General features: G+C 48.6%; 1 protein-coding gene across 1 annotated transcript; it reads left to right on the top strand.

Annotated features, from left to right (window-relative positions):
• The first annotated feature begins 642 nt into the window (after positions 1–642).
• On the top strand, positions 643–15,059 carry ZP1 (zona pellucida glycoprotein 1). Its single transcript, XM_053386066.1, has 12 exons — positions 643–946; positions 2,879–2,994; positions 4,137–7,152; positions 7,702–7,845; positions 10,488–10,672; positions 10,761–10,858; positions 11,491–11,618; positions 11,709–11,898; positions 11,993–12,143; positions 12,775–12,859; positions 13,605–13,727; positions 14,894–15,059. Exons 1-12 carry the CDS (start codon positions 760–762, stop codon positions 15,013–15,015), a joined length of 4,545 nt encoding a protein of 1,514 aa, XP_053242041.1. The 5' UTR covers positions 643–759; the 3' UTR covers positions 15,016–15,059.
• Positions 15,060–16,305: the final 1,246 nt, after the last annotated feature.

Genomic DNA, 16,305 nt, shown 5'->3' with positions numbered 1-16,305 from the left:
GTGGGTTTGGTGGGGGGTATAGGTAAAGCTCCTGCTTCCCCATTCCCACATCCCTTAAAGACACAAGAGTCCTGCCAGGAAGGGCAAGGATGAAATCTCAAAAAGAAGAGTGAAGCATAAGGAAAGAGGTGAAGGAAGAACAAGGGGCAAAAGATAAAAACAGAAGGGCAATCAGGTGGATGGAAAATTAGGAAGGGCAGCTATCACCTGGGAATTCTTGATAGAGGACCCATTAAATTCAGTGAGATCGATTGAGTCCCAAGTACATAAGTGTTCACAGGACTGGAACCCTCCTTCTCTCCTACTCTTTGCATGTCGTGTTTTCTTTTGGGGAGTTTTTTTGGAGGGGGTGGGGCTTGCAAGCTGGCGTATAGGGACTGTCTTGTTTTGATTGTATGAAGGCTGGTCTGGGAGCTTTTTTGGATGAAGAGTGGGGTACAAATGTGACCCAAAAAAGTGCAAGAACATATCTTTCTCGATTTCTGCTGCCTCGTGTCTATTCATAGCAAGTGGAAGAGAGATTACTATTGGGACAGCAGAGGCGTTTTCTCTTTTGGCCGGGTTTTGCACTTTTGACCCGGTCCCCTATTAATTGCCTGCGGGTGGCTCCCCAGGTGCAGGCTCTGCTCCCTGATGAGTTCTTGCTTCAGCCAGCCCACCTCCACTGACCCTATATAATGCCAGCGTCTTTACCAGTTTTCCTCCTATGGGGAGGGGCTGCCAGAGCTCTGCTTCTGTTTTGCTTTGGCTGCTGCAGCCATGGACTGGGGCTACAGAGATTTGGGGGGGTTAGCAATCTTGGTGATTCTGGGGCTGTGCCAAGGGCAAGGTGACGTTTGGAGGGTGGGCTCCTTACCCTCCCCATATCATTACAACTGTGGGGAGTACAGCATGCAGCTGCTTGTGTTTCCTAGCCCAGGCCGAGATGTCCGCTTTAAAGTTGTGGGTAAGGAAGGCTCTCTTTCCTCTTGAAGAAATAATAAGACTGGTCTGTTAGAAAGAGGGGGGGGGGTCAGCTGTGTGTGTTGGGGCATGAAATATAGGGGAACTCCTTGAAACGTTATCTGGGCTCCTCAGTGGGGTCCCACTGTGCCTCCCTTGGTGTCTGCCAAGTCTCCTGCCCCTCTCAATTTATTTTCATTATGTTTTAATTGTGAGGGTTTGGAAGGGTTATTTGGTGGAATGGCTGCCTGCATTTTTGTTTGATTTGTTTTGAGGTGTGTGTAGGTGTCTTCCACTTTGGGGAGAGTTTCTCCAGTGTTGCCAGTCTTTCCTCTGTGAAATGGGCATTTTTTTTGTGGCGCCCACAACAGTTCCTTGGCTTCTCAAATGTGTCTCTGGGTCTTAAAAGGTTGGAGTGGTAGGATCCCTGCTTTATGCTTACCTATGGCAGAATGGTCCTTTGGAAGGTGGGTGCCAAACAGCAGGTCTCTGTATGTTCTGTGTTAGTACTGGCCAGGGAGAGGGGATTCAGTAACCTCTCAAAGGAGAGGTCACAGGGAATCAGAGATATGTAGTTGCCCTCTTATTCTGGTCATCTAAATGACCAAGGAAAAAGATTTCTGGCAAGCTATAGAAGCTGCAGGCTTTTAGCTCCCATTAAATCCCACAGTACTATTTTTTTTAAACCCTGCAGCAGCTGCCTTGCTTAGCTGTATTTAAAGCTGTGTTGCTTCAGTGGAGCACTTCAGAATACCCCACATTCCTTGTAATGGGAGTGATGCTCCTTGCCAGCCACCTCTTTGTGGTAGGCTGCGACAGCTTTGTGGCAATGGCAGCTTTTTTCTTGCATGGTTTTGGCTATCCATATCTAGAATGAGAAGGTTTAGTTTAGTAGAAGAAAATGCTCAAAGCTGTGAAACTGGAGAGGCCAAGGGGAGAGTTGCAGTTCCTGTACGTGTGGCTAGAGCTAAGGCTTGGAGGGCGTGGTGGCGAGAATAGAAACTCAAAGAACGGCAAACATTCTCTCCAAACTAGGCTTTATTAAAAAGCTTGTTTTAAGACAATTGTTCTACTTGTTAAAAAAATTAGGAGACTTAACAGTATAATTTAGGCTCTATCTGCACTTCCCATTTAAAGCAGCAGCATGCCACTTTAAACAGCCATGGCTTCTTCCCCCAAAGAATCCTGGGAGCTGTAGTTTAAGGGCATGTAGAGTTGTTAAGGTACCCCCTAGTCCCCTCAGAGTTAAAATTTCCAGAGTTCTCTGTGAAGAGGGATTGATCAACTACTCTGTGAACTGTAGCTCTGGAAGGTTCTCCAAGCAACTCTCAGCACGCTTAATTACAGTTCCTAGTATTCTTTGGAGAATGGGAAGCGGTATGATTCTGCTTTAAATGTATTGTGTGAATGTGGCCTTAGCCTGGCATCTGATTAAGCCTACAATTGTTGGCACATATGGATTCCAGCAGAGCCCCCTCTCAAGTTAACAGGCATATTAAGTGACTATTGTAAAATGTTTTTCCTTGGTCCTATGGGGAATACTCACTGAAATAATTGCAGCAGTAATGAGCATGTTGGTCTAGCACAGGCACCCCAAAACTTGCCCTCCATATGTTTTGGGACTACAATTCCCATCATCCCTGACCACTGGTCCTGTTAGCTAGGGGTGGTGGGAGTTGTAGTTCCAAAACAGCTGGAGGGCTGAGTTTGGGGGTGCCTGGTCTAGCACCTGTTGTTGGAGGCATAGCTCTTGAATTGGCCTTATTATTGGATTTCAAAGCAAGTGAAAAGTTCACACACTTTCTGTGTGGTTCAGGGGCTAACTGATAATAAGGGACACATATCTGAAGAACTTCAGAAGTCTCAACCAATGCAAATAAGTTTTCTTGAGCTGTTGCATCTCTTGGTGGCTAATGCATTAACCTCTCATCAACAGATGAGTTTGGGATAGCCTTTGAAGTTTCGAATTGCTCAATCTGCCGCCACTGGATCACATCTAATGGGGCTATTGCTTTTTCTGCTGGCTATGGTGGCTGTCACGTATTAAATAAGGTGAGGCTCTTCTGGATTTTGTGTTGCAGGCTTCCCTGGAAACCCTATTGTCATTCTGAATAGCACAATATAATTTTATATGGACATCTGGATTGTGCCCTTAAGACCTCAGGGGAATTGTATATGCAGCCTTTCTGAGAGCATGTTTAGGGTTCTAGGACTTGGGGAAAGAGCAATGTAAGCTTTTACTTGCAGATGTTCGGCTTGGGCAGATGGACTCCGAAGGCAGAGAAGTAGCCCTGTTCAGTAGGAGTCCCCTTCACATGTGAAAGGGGCTGCTGATCTTCCCAGCTCCTTCTGTTCTTCCAACAGTCCTGTGAGGTGCTTTAGGCTGAGTGATTGGCCCAGGGTCAGCCCATTAACTTCATGATTGTGCAAGGATTTGAGTCTCCCACTCTTCTAAGCACAATATTTCAGGAAACCTTGCTGTAAGGCAGGTAATAGGTAACTGGGGGTAGGCAGCCTGTTACCCGACTGCCAATTTCCATCAGACATGCTGGCTGGGTTTAGTTTTTACATTTATAGCTACCTCTGGAATCTAGCAACATTTGGGAGGCACAGGTTCACCAGGTTCCCTGGTCACTTCTGATTTTTGCTTTAGTGATTTTGCAAATAGCTGGCTATGCAGAAAGTCCAAGTATAAGAAAGGGTAGAATTGTCTTCCAAAGTATAGCAACATGTGCAGTAGAGAACAGCCTAAAACCAGGGTGTAGAACTCAGTGAAGCCCCAGGGGAACAAGGTCCACGAGGGGAAGGAGAGCAGGGAAAGTCCTGTTGAGTAATTGGACCTCATGCCATGCATACCACTTAGTTGTATCCAACTACTGCAGCAGAAATCCTCTGTCAGGAAAATTAGCTCTGTTGTATAGACATTTAAGATGAGCTTTTAGACGTTTTAGGAGGATGCTTCTCACCTGGTACCTAGCAATCCAGTCCACTAGCTTAGTCAGTATTCGGCCAAATAAATTTAAATTTACTATCAAAACAAGATTCATATGTCATAGCAAGACTATGATAATGCCATGTAACAGGTACATTGGTATTTGACTCTAAAACCTCAGTATTCTATATCTGTCCTGACTCATCAATGTGACATAAACTTGCAACTACTCTATAACATTCTGGTTCAATGCATCTTGCAGGATAACAGCAATAACTTGAAAGTCCGGATAGAGGAACTAACAAGCAACAGAAGAGTTGTTGTCTCCCATGATGTCAACATAATATGCCCCAAGCCACAGGAATATGTCCCAGCACCAGAGGACAACATGCGTCATGTGCCTCAGCCCCAGCCTGGTGTGGTGCACCCTCTGCCTCATTCCCAGCCTGGCCTAGAGTTCCCGCTGCCTCAGCCTTGGCCCAGCCAGGTGCGCCCACAACCTCAGCCCCAGCCTGACGGAGAGCGTCCAGTGCCTGGCCTAATACACCCAGAAACCCAACCTGGCATAGTGCGCCCGCAGCCTGGCCTAGAGCGTCCAGTGCCTGGCCTAATACGCCCAGAAACCCAACCTGGCATAGTGCGCCCGCAGCCTGGCCTAGAGCGTCCAGTGCCTGGCCTAATACGCCCAGAAACCCAACCTGGCATAGTGCGCCCGCAGCCTGGCCTAGAGCGTCCAGTGCCTGGCCTAATACACCCAGAGCCCCAGCCTGGCATAGTACGCCCACTGCCTCAACCTCAGCCTGGCCACTTGCGCCCGCGGCCCCAGCCTAAGCCCCAGCCTGGTTTAGAGCATTCAGTGCCTAGCCTGATACGCCCAGAGCCCCAGCCTGGCATAGTGCACCCGTGGCCTCAGCCCCAGCCTCAGCCTGGCCAAGAGCGTCCAGTGCCTGGCCTAATACGCCCAGAGCCCCAGCCTGGCATAGTGCGCCCACAGCCTCAGCCCCAGCCTCAGCCTGGCCAAGAGCATCCAGTGCCTGGCATAATACGCCCAGAGCCCCAGCCTGGCATAGTACGCCCACAGCCCCAGCCTGGCATAGTGCACCCGTGGCCTCAGCCCGGCCAAGTGCGCCCACTGCCTCAGCCTCAGCCCAGCAAAGTACAGCCGCAGCCCGGCCTAGTGCGCCCGCTGCCTCAGCCTCAGCCCGGCCTAGTGCGCCCGCTGCCTCAGCCTGGCCTAGTGCGCCCACTGCCTCAGCCTGGCCAAGTGTACCCACTGCCTCAGCCTCAGCCCGGCCAAGTGCACCCACTGCCTCAGCCCGGCCAACTGCGCCCACTGCCTCAGCCCGGTCAAGTGCACCCCCTGCCTCAACCTCAGCCTCAGCCCGGCCTAGTGCGCCCACTGCCTCAGCCTCAGCCTCAGCCCGGCCAAGTGCACCCACTGCCTCAGCCTCAGCCCGGTCAAGTGCGCCCACTGCCTCAACCTCAGCCCGGTCAAGTGCGCCCCCTGCCTCAACCTCAGCCTCAGCCTGGCCAAGTGCGCCCGCTGCCTCAGCCTCAGCCCGGCCAAGTGCGCCCGCTGCCTCAGCCTCAGCCTGGCCTAGTGCACCCGCTGCCTCAGCCGCAGCCCAGCCAAGTGCGCCCGCTGCCTCAGCCTCAGCCCGGCCAAGTGCACCCGCTGCCTCAGCCTCAGCCCGGCCAAGTGCACCCGCTGCCTCAGCCTCAGCCCGGCCGAGTGCACCCGCTGCCTCAGCCTCAGCCCGGCCAAGTGCACCCCCTGCCTCAGCCTCAGCCCGGCCAAGTGCACCCGCTGCCTCAGCCTCAGCCCGGCCAAGTGCACCCACTGCCTCAGCCTCAGCCTGGCCAAGTGCGCCCGCTGCCTCAGCCTGGCCAAGTGCACCCGCTGCTTCAGCCTCAGCCCGGCCAAGTGCACCCGCTGCCTCAGCCTCAGCCTGGCCAAGTGCACCCGCTGCCTCAGCCTCAGCCCGGTCAAGTGCGCCCCCTGCCTCAACCTCAGCCTCAGCCCGGCCTAGTGCGCCCCCTGCCTCAACCTCAGCCTCAGCCCGGCCTAGTGCGCCCACTGCCTCAGCCTCAGCCCGGCCTAGTGCGCCCACTGCCTCAGCCTCAGCCTCAGCCCGGCCTAGTGCGCCCCCTGCCTCAACCTCAGCCTCAGCCCGGCCTAGTGCGCCCACTGCCTCAGCCTCAGCCCGGCCAAGTTCACCCGCTGCCTCAGCATCAGCCTGGCCAAGTGCGCCCACTGCCTCAGCCTCAGCCTGGCCAAGTGCACCCACTACCTCAGCCTCAGCCTGGCCAAGTGCACCCACTACCTCAGCCTCAGCCCGGCCAAGTGCGCCCGCTGCCTCAGCCTCAGCCTGGCCAAGTGCACCCACTACCTCAGCCTCAGCCTGGCCAAGTGCACCCACTACCTCAGCCTCAGCCCGGCCTAGTGCGCCCACTGCCTCAGCCTCAGCCTGGCCAAGTGCACCCACTACCTCAGCCTCAGCCTGGCCAAGTGCACCCACTACCTCAGCCTCAGCCCGGCCAAGTGCGCCCGCTGCCTCAGCCTCAGCCCGGCCAAGTGCACCCGCTGCCTCAGCCGCAGCCTGGTCAAGTGCGCCCATGGCCTCAGCCTCAGCCTGGTCAAGTGCGCCCACTGCCTCAGCCCAGCCAAGTGCACCCGCTGCCTCAGCCGCAGCCTGGCCAAGTGCACCCATGGCCTCAGCCTCAACCCGGCGAAGTACATCCGCAGCCTGGTCAAGTGCGCCCACTGCCTCAGCCCGGCCAAGTGCACCCACAGCCTCAGCCTCAGCCTGGCCAAGTGCGCCCACAGCCTCAGCCCGGCCAAGTGCGCCCACTGCCTCAACCTCAGCCTCAGCCTGGCCTAGTGCGCCCACTGCCTCAGCCTCAGCCCGGCCAAGTTCACCCGCTGCCTCAGCCCGGCCATGTGCGTCCATTGCCACAGCCTCAGCCCGGTCAAGTGCAGCCGCTGCCTCAGCCTCAGCCTGGCCAAGTGCACCCACAGCCTCAGCCCGGCCAAGTGCGCCCGCTGCCTCAACCTCAGCCTCAGCCTGGCCTAGTGCGCCCACTGCCTCAGCCTCAGCCTCAGCCTGGCCTAGTGCGCCCGCTGCCTCAGCCTCAGCCCAGCCTAGTGCGCCCACTGCCTCAGCCTCAGCCTCAGCCCGGCCAAGTGCACCCGCTGCCTCAGCCTCAGCCCGGCCATGTGCAACCAGTGCCTCCTCTCTATCCTGGCCTAATGCACCCTTCTGGCCTCTACAGTATAGGTATGTGATCATTTTGCGATGTTATCCTTAAGCACAACTCTGTGATCTGTGCTGTTAAGTAAAACAGAAGCATTCTGAACTAAGTAAATAATACTGATGGGTAGTGTGTGAATACGGTAATAGTTGTTCTGCATAGGGTTCAGACTATTGATTGATCATCGACTTTCTTGATTTAGTGTTGCATACTAATTCCGCATATGGAGAGTCAGGGAAGCTGTATTATATTTATACCACATGGCAAGGATGAAGCATGGATTCAAGTATATGAAGAATGTGATCTATTTCTGCCTCTGAATATCTGATAAGATTCTAGGAGAGACCTTTAGTTCCTTTAAAAAGAGCTTTCTACTTCCTTTAATGATTCATTGGACACACAAAAAATTGTTCTTGGCTTCCCACTTGTTCATTGCGGGGACTGACCCACTACTCATTCACATCAAGCTATTGCTTATTTTAAAATCTGGCTTAACATGGCATGCAAGCCAGTCCTAATAGGGCATACTTTATCACGCTCCAGATAACGCTGTAGCTCTTTTCTTGCCCTCCCAGGTTCTCCTCTAACCCAGGAGCAGTGCCAGGTTTCATCTGGAAAGATTCCCTGTGCAGGTTCACTAGGACAAGCTGAATGTTACCAAACTGGATGCTGTTATGATGAGAGGGACCAAACTACTCCATGTTACTATGGCAACACAGGTAAAGGGCAAAATACTTTGTTTCTTTTAGTTTCCTGCTAATTGCCTGGCGTGCTGGTGGTAAATTAGGCTGGCAACCATGGTAATGATTCATTTACCAAGGGGACTTATTGCTTGTACTAAGGAAATAATAACCCGGTTTGCACATAATGCTAAACCAAACAATGGCTAAGCATGGATGTATAAACAGTTGTTCACAGTAAAAAAAATGCAGCCAATTCACTCCTTCCCCAGTTGTTCTGCTGCTACTGAATCATGGCTTTTGGTTTAGCATTGCATCTGAACCAGAGCTCATGGTTTGCCCCAACCCACAGGCAGCAAGCCAGGAACAAACCTTGGCTACAGCTTGTGTCTTCTCTAGATCAAGAGAAACCATGAGCCTGCATTTAGATGTCATGCTAAGCGAAATCATGGCGTAGCTCCAGGTAGCACAGCAGGTTGGCTGGGGGGGAGCAAAGCGCTTTAACTACTCCCCCCCCCCAGTATCATGGTTTAAAAACTCCTACAGATGTACTCCCAGCCATGCTGAGTTCAATACACCTGACACTAAAAGCCACACTGGGATTCTGTCCTGTGCTGGCTACTGCTGAGAATCCAGAGGCTAGCAGGATGTTTCCAGCACAGTTCAAAGCATCACGAACCAGGATACTATACAGTCATACCTCGGGTTAAAGTATTCTTGGGTTGTGTGCTGCGGCGACTCAGAAGTAACGGAGCGCGTTCCTTCCAGGTTTCGCCGCTCGCGCATGCGGTCAAAATGACGTCATGCACATGCGTGGAAGCGGCGAATCGCGACCCGTGCACCTGCGGACGCTTCTGGATGCGAACGGGGCTCCGAAACGGATCCTGTTCGCATTCAGAGGTACCAGTGTATAGTACTGCTTAAAGGCTCCTCCAGGCTAGTGTTTTATTACGGGTGTATTTTGTAACATGTTCTTGACACAATAATAGTGCACTAGTAATGGTTTCATGTTGCTTTGTGGTGCATCCCTGACGCTACCACATTACTGCTGTCTGGAGGGGCCTATAAAGCAACAACAAAACTCATAACATTTATGGTATGAAGAGAGACCCGGGATTTCAACAGGAATTTACAGGACATGCAATGATTGCAAATGAAGCAGTATGACTGCCCCCCCCCCAACATTTTTGTTTGGCACAAATAGTATTAAAAGCTGGGCTGCATGTGACTGCTCCAGTAGCATCATGAGTGTAAATCATCGTGACTGCACAATAAGAACATCTAAATTGGTCCTTATTAAGTGGGGTAGAAACAGCTTCTATACCACGCTAGCTGGGCTTACTTTGAGTTACCTTCCCATTCCAGGCTCTTCAGGGTTCTAAACTCTGCTTGAAGGGATTCATTTGTGCTGTGGGATGGGGTTCCCTCTGTTTCTACTTCCTGCTCTCTTTGTATATGGTATTGTGTGTTTTATTGCTATGGCTGGTGGCTGATGCAAATAAAGATTCATTCATTCTCTGGAAGCTCTAGAAATCTCAAGTCATTTGGGGCATGCATGCAGGTATTTTATAAAGAAATAATGCAGATATTTTATAAAGAAATATTTTGTCTGTGAAATTGTGCAACAACAGACCTCTACCAAACAAACATTTAAGCATGTTGCACAGTGGCCAAAATGTGTGGGGTTGTGTTTTTTTTAATTGAAGAGCATGTGGGGTTTTTTACCCGTTTTGCCAAAACCACATTTTCAAAAATTGTGTGTGGTTACCCCACCAGAGAACCACCAACCCTCTGAGGAGCATCTCACCAGGGCCAAAAACAGCCAGATAGACAGAGGGAGAGTTGCCTCCAAATTCCAGATTCTACCCCTCCTCTTGCCTCCCAAACACAGAAAGCCATGGTCCATCTCAGAAAAACATAAAAGTGTAAATCATCGTGACTGCACAATAAGAACATCTAAATTGGTCCTTATTAAGTGGGGTAGAAACAGCTTCTATACCACGCTAGCTGGGCTGGAGACCATATCCTGAGGGAAGGGATTTGAAGAATATTTTTATTGTTCTTTCTCCTTGTCTCCTGTACCTGCTGGTTTTTTTTCCCCTTGAAGGACCAATTTTATTTTTATTTTTCAGTGGGCAATGGTGCAATTGTAACACTGCTGTGTGTATAACTTTAACAAGCTGGTGTATAAAGCGATGTCTGAAGGTATAAAATTCTGAAAACAAATTGTGTACCATTGCATGTCCATCGTCTGGAGAAATGTGATGTTGCAATTCAGTGGACAACTTAATAAGGCTATAGTGCAACCTGTGAACCTGGGCTCATGCTGCAGGTTCACAGTATCTAGAGCTGTCACGGTTAGGGCTCTCTCTGTCCCGGGAAACCAATTCTTCCTCTACTGGCAGTGTCAATTGTATATTGATTCATATGGAGAAACCAAGTCCTGTGAGCATTTCCTAATAGGAATTGTGTGACTTAGCAGCAAATAGAGAACTTGTCTCCTGACATTTTAGGGCAGCTGAAAAATGAAGTCCTCCCCTCAATCCGAATAGAGCCTGCCCCAGATTTGTGCAAGGAGATGACAGAAAGCTCATATTTCTTTTGAAACTTAAGAGTTTCATGTTCTGCAAAAGATGGCAAATTCCAGCTTGTGACTCTTGTGTTGTGTTTGTGCTTTGCAGTCACTGTCCAATGCCTTCGAGATGGCCACTTCCTTCTGGTTGTCTCCAGGGATATGTTGGACTACCCCATCGTCCTTGACAGTGTCAAACTGTCCTATGCCCAAGGAGGATGTGACCCTGTCAGGAAAACGGAGTCTTTCTTGGTCTTCCACTTCCCTCTCACACACTGTGGTACGACGATTCAGGTGAGGATGCATCTTAGGTGAGTATCCCTTCATCTGGACCTTGAAGCTTGATAAAAAGAATTATACATGTGCTGCTGTTCCTTTCTAGATGACTGGTGGCAGACTGATATATGAAAACCAGTTGGTTTCGGGCGTTGAAATCTTAAGGGGGCCAGATGGTTTTATTACCCGGGACAGCACCTTCATGTAAGTTGATCTTTCCCACGCATTACTGAGGTGGTGGTTGCTCTCTAGACTATGTCTAAGAGGCATCATGCTGGTCCTAATCAGGGCAGGCCTACTGTTCCTAGCACTGCTAAGCTTGAATAGCAGTCTTCTGAAGTACAGTGGTATCTGTTCTTTAAGTCCGTTCGACTTCCAAAATGTTTGGAAACCAAGGCGCGGTTTCCAGTTGGCTGCAGGAAGCTCCTGTAGCCAATCGGAAGCTGCGTCGGACATTTGGGTTCCAAGGTACGACTGTAATTTGGATTTTCCCGTAGGGTAACAACTGTTAGTTGCAAACTACTTTTCAGGTGCATAAGCACAATTATTCAGGTGCTCAAGTGAGGAATCTTGCTTCAAAAATGAGACATAGGGAGGAAAATTGCGGGTTTTTTAAAAGTGTGGTTTCAATCAACAGTGCTTTTGGAAGACAGTAATTTAAGTCACATCCAGTATTGTTTGAAAGGGGTGTTAACAGGGATATATGCATCAAAAAAGATGCGCTGCCTAACTGGCCAGGAAAACGTAAGAATCTTTTGAGAACTTCAGATATGTGACAAGGCTACTGAACATGGCAAGACTATGCATCATTCCGCTGTCCTGTCTTCCATATGCAGCCTCAATACTCGCTGCATCTACAATGCCACTGACTTCTTGCCAGTTCAGGTTGAGGTCTTCTTTCCTCCCACACCTGCTCCGGTTATCCAGACGGGGCCTCTCCGGTTTGAACTGCGTATTGCTACAGGTAGGTATGCTTCCAAAGCTTTTGGTTCCAACGGTGCTCCCTCTGAAGTCCCATATAGGTGGTAACTTTTGCTTTGCCTCTTGTACCCAGACTACAGTTACAGCTCCTACTACGCAGATGCAGACTATCCTGTGGTGAAGATACTGAGAGACCCTGTGTATGTGGAGGTTCGCGTCCTGCAGAGAATGGACCCGTCCTTGGTTCTGGTTCTGCATGAATGCTGGGCTACTCCGACCCCTAACCCCCTTGAGAAGTTGCAGTGGCCAATTCTGATAGATGGGTGAGTTAAGTAGGAAGGAGGAATTCTGCTGGTTTCTCTCTATGGATTGCCACCTACTGTTCTCTGCTCAAATGGCAATGCCTCTTTTCCCCAGATGCCCATTTGAAGGCGATAACTACAGAACCCAGATGGTTCCTATGGGACCTGCCACATCTCAGCTGCAGTTTCCAGACCATTACCAGCGTTTCACCATTGCTACATTTACATTTGTGGATTCTGCCAATTATATGGTGCTGGATGGATTGGTAAGAGACAGAATTCCTACTGCAGCTGAGCTCAAGTAAGGGCTCCGAAATTGTGGTCTGCAGACCTTAAGTGGTCCATGATCTTCAGTCAGGTGCTGTGGCACATGAGCAGAAGTCGGATGAATGCTGAATTCAGCTGTTTAAATTTATCTCAAAATGCAAGCTATCTTGCTCTGGGCAGATATCTTATCCCCCTGTAAGCTGCAGTCAAGAGTCCCTGAGTAGATCTGACCCTAGGCAGCATGGCTTGCATTAGGTGCCAAATTGAAATGGTACTGAATTTACCGTAATTCTACTTGAATGCAAGCCATGCTGGCAAAGGAACCATCAGGAGAACACTCTTAATGTTCCTTTGCAGCATGTTTTACATGTCCCTCACTTGTCAGGTGAGCGGCAGGTGGGCATGGCAGTGGGACAAAACTAGGAGGCTTGGCAAGCTTAAAGATTAGGTCCATGGGCCAGAGGTTCCCCTCCCACTCCCATTAATGCATTTAGAATTATGCTTTAACCGTAAGGAGATAATGTACTTTGTAAATGTTTACGTCAACGACCATGAGGATTTTATTATATCTTTGAAGACTTGGGTTGACTCCTCTGCTAGCAAGCTTATTTAATGCAATGTCTTTCCTAGGTGTACCTCTTCTGCAGTCTGTCTGTTTGCCACCCCTCTCACCTGCAGCCCTGCAGGAACACGTGTCAAATGCCAGTGGCTGCAAGTAAGTCCAAATGGCTTTGCTGTCGTACCGTAAAAGGTTTATTTGAATCCAGATAGGCTGCCACCAGTATTTCCAGCATGCACAAATGGCACTTACTGCCCATGACTATTAAGCAAAAATAGATCTTGGTACTGAACTTGGAACTGGGGGCATAAATGCAGAGCACTAAGAGCTAATGGGCTGCAACTAGAGACAAAGTATGAATGAATAGGTACCTGATAAACACACTCCCTGTTCAAGTGGCTCTTATGTGCTATTTTTAACAGCATATTGCCTCTCTTCACAAACCTTGAAACTAGGCTGCTAGCACATACCACCAATTCTAACAGTCCATATACAAGGACACTCCAACAACCAGGTGCTCTGACTCCTAACCTCAAATGAAGATCCATCTCAGCAGAATCTTCCCACTTAGCTGTGCTGGCCTGCTAATATGTGATGCTGGGGCTCAGCAACACCCCCCCCCCCCAATAAAGCTTCAGTCCTGATGTGTAGGGGTCTGGCTATGGTTCTTTACTGGGGTAAAGCATTCAGAATGCAAATACTCTTTATGTTAAGAGTTGTATCTGTCTCTAGTCACTGGGTGTATAAATGGGTTTCTAGGGCATAGCCCTCCTGCAGGCTTCCAGCTCTAACAATATGATCAATGCTGTGCTCCTTTTCGTTCTTACCTTCAAAATTGTATATGGCACAAGGTGGCCTAGTAGAGTTTATACCTGCTTTCTTTCTCCAACTCCCTTTTTAGGAAGTCGTCGGTTTTTGAAGACAGGCAATGGGACAGAATCCTTGGACCTAGTAAGCACTTATGGAGGTGTGATCTTTCAAGAAAGCAGCCAGACTCTTGATAAACAAGTCAAATGGAAGAAAGGTAATTGGTGGTTGGCACCAGTGGTTGGGACCAATGAGTGAGTTGAAATGATGAAATGCTGTATATTTTTGAACAGGTATTAACATAGTTTCGCCATCAACACTAAATTTCAGTCATCTTATATATAGTCCTTTGTAAGATATAAACTCAGTATGGATTTATGCCTGAAGCAGCCAACTAAAACTTGGGGGGGGGGGGTGTCACAAGTTATAAACTTGACTACCGATGTCCTCCTAACAATATCACAACTTTTTAGCTCGTGAGTACTGCTCGGCAGGGCATGTGGCATTTATCTGCCCTCCCATCACTAGTGTCACCATGGCTTATCAGTGGGGCATGGGGCAATAGCAAAGTGCACTCATACCATTTGCTGTCACCATGCTGCTTTCTCCTGACAAGCTGCAGCAACAGGAGCTCAGGTGAGCACCCGACCCTGACCACTGCAGCTGAAAACATGCACTTAATAAACTATGTCTCACAGATGTGGTTTTATCCAGAGTATACTCTACTAGCTTTGTCCCAATAGTACATACCATGGGTCCTTGGCTAGGGAAGTCATGGATGGCATGAATGTGTTGTTTCAGGAGGTGCAAAGGACTGCCATACCCCAAATGTGCCAGCTTTGATCTGCAACTATCACCCTTACAAGTGCCACATAGTGTTCATTCTGCACTTGGCATGACGTTTTTTCATGTAGCAGTATTTGCTAGGGAAGGACCTAGCTCAGTAGCAGAGCTTGTTTGCATGCAGAAGGTTCTGGGTTCAAACCCTAGCATCTCCAGGTAAGGTTGGGAGAGCATCCCTGCCTGAAACCCCTGGAGAGCTGCAGCCAGTCAATGTAGACAATACAGAGTTGGGTGGACCATTGGTCGGTCTTTGTGGATGGCAGCTTTCTATGTTCTGTTCTCTAGTGCTTATTGCCTATTGATATTGGGCAGACCCTTCACTGTACTGCTTATGATGTCTGCTAAAAATGTTTTTATTTGAGCAAGCCTACACAGAACTTGTAATTTTATCATGTATGTTTTAAAAATCTACTGGTTTTATTTTTACTGTTTTTAGAGTTTTAATTGCTATTTTAAAATTATCTATACCACTTTATGGAAACCACTTAAGTTGTACATAAATCTTGCAAAATAAGTGCAAGCCTCTTTTCTTTTCCACAGACATGAGCTCCAGTGGAGATCTGGCCCTGATATGCTTGGTGGCACTGCCGTTAGTGGGTGTAATCTTGTTTGTTGTTGTTATCGTACTCTGGAAAAAGAGAAGCAGAGTGACAAAACTCTAGTACTGATGGGGAAATGCATAGAATTAAAGAGTTGTAAACTTTCATTGCTTCCAGTAATTCTTCCGACATACCAGTTGCTTCAATGACCAGGTATGCCGTTTCTTTGCTGACAAGTTAAAGGCATCTCCACTTTCCTCCCCATCACCTACATAATTTTAGTGGAACCATCCCTGGTGACAGTGCTTCATATGACCCCTTCTTGTGCTTATAAGCCTGGAAATACAATATTTTGTGTTCTTAAGGGTGCCTATCATGGTAGATACTTGATCTGTAGAACTGTTATTCCCAGTTCCTCCATTCTGCTGCAAGAGGAAACAAAAATGCCTCTCCACAGAATGGATTAGAATAAAAGCATGAGTAAATATCTAGGACATAAAATAAAAAAACCATTTCCACACAGATCCTGCTTGAGGGTTTCATACAAATACCTGGTTGGCCACTGTGAGAACAGGGTGCTGGACTAGATGGGACATTGGTCTAATCTAGCAGCCCTCTTCTTATGTAGACTAATATCAATTGAGGGTAATGGTGCATTCCATGCATGTTGATCAGTGTATACTGAAGATACATAGAAGTCCCACTTGTTTCAAAGGGATTACTCCCAAGAAGTTGAATTGTATTGCAGCCCTAAAAAGGTATTCCCCACTGCTTGGATTACTTACATAGAGAAAAGCTTATTGGTGACAACCAAAGATATAACACAACTGGTCCACAGAACTGCTTGCAATAAAAGCAGGGCCAACCCTCCAGTGTCTTACAATTCTTGCCATTAACCACCAGTCAAACATCAGGGGCTACAAGTTTCCATCCAAACCGGGAGCTCATTAGCATGGCAAGGGGAACGTCTGTCCCACTTTCAGATTTTGGTATGTCACTTTACAATCTCATCCCTTTTAAGTTTACGTTCTTGTGCATAAAGGGGAAAGTGAGAGCCTGATATTTCATTCCATTGTGTCTTTACTTCATAGAGCTAGTGTTGGCTATAACATACTTTGTCTCAACTATCATGGAATTTTCAACTTTTTGAACCTGTACACCTGATTACATGTGAAGCAAATCTTAGCTTTCCAGCTGGGGGTGGGGAGTTTCCTAGCTGTACACCACACACTCTAAAGTGTCTTGTCCTCCACATCTGCTGATACAGGTAGATAAGTATGTTAACGTAAGTTTATTGTGATATGAAAGTAACTTTTTAAAAAAACCAACCCTCACCTAGTGAGTGATGCTGAAATCTTTTTATGCTTGAGTGTGTGAGAGGTACAGCTTCCCTGTGCATTTGCTTACTTAGAC

Source organism: Podarcis raffonei, chromosome 1 (genome assembly GCF_027172205.1).
Source record: "Podarcis raffonei isolate rPodRaf1 chromosome 1, rPodRaf1.pri, whole genome shotgun sequence".
Classification (NCBI taxonomy): domain Eukaryota; kingdom Metazoa; phylum Chordata; class Lepidosauria; order Squamata; family Lacertidae; genus Podarcis; species Podarcis raffonei.
This window is presented reverse-complemented; position numbering and strand designations above follow the sequence as displayed.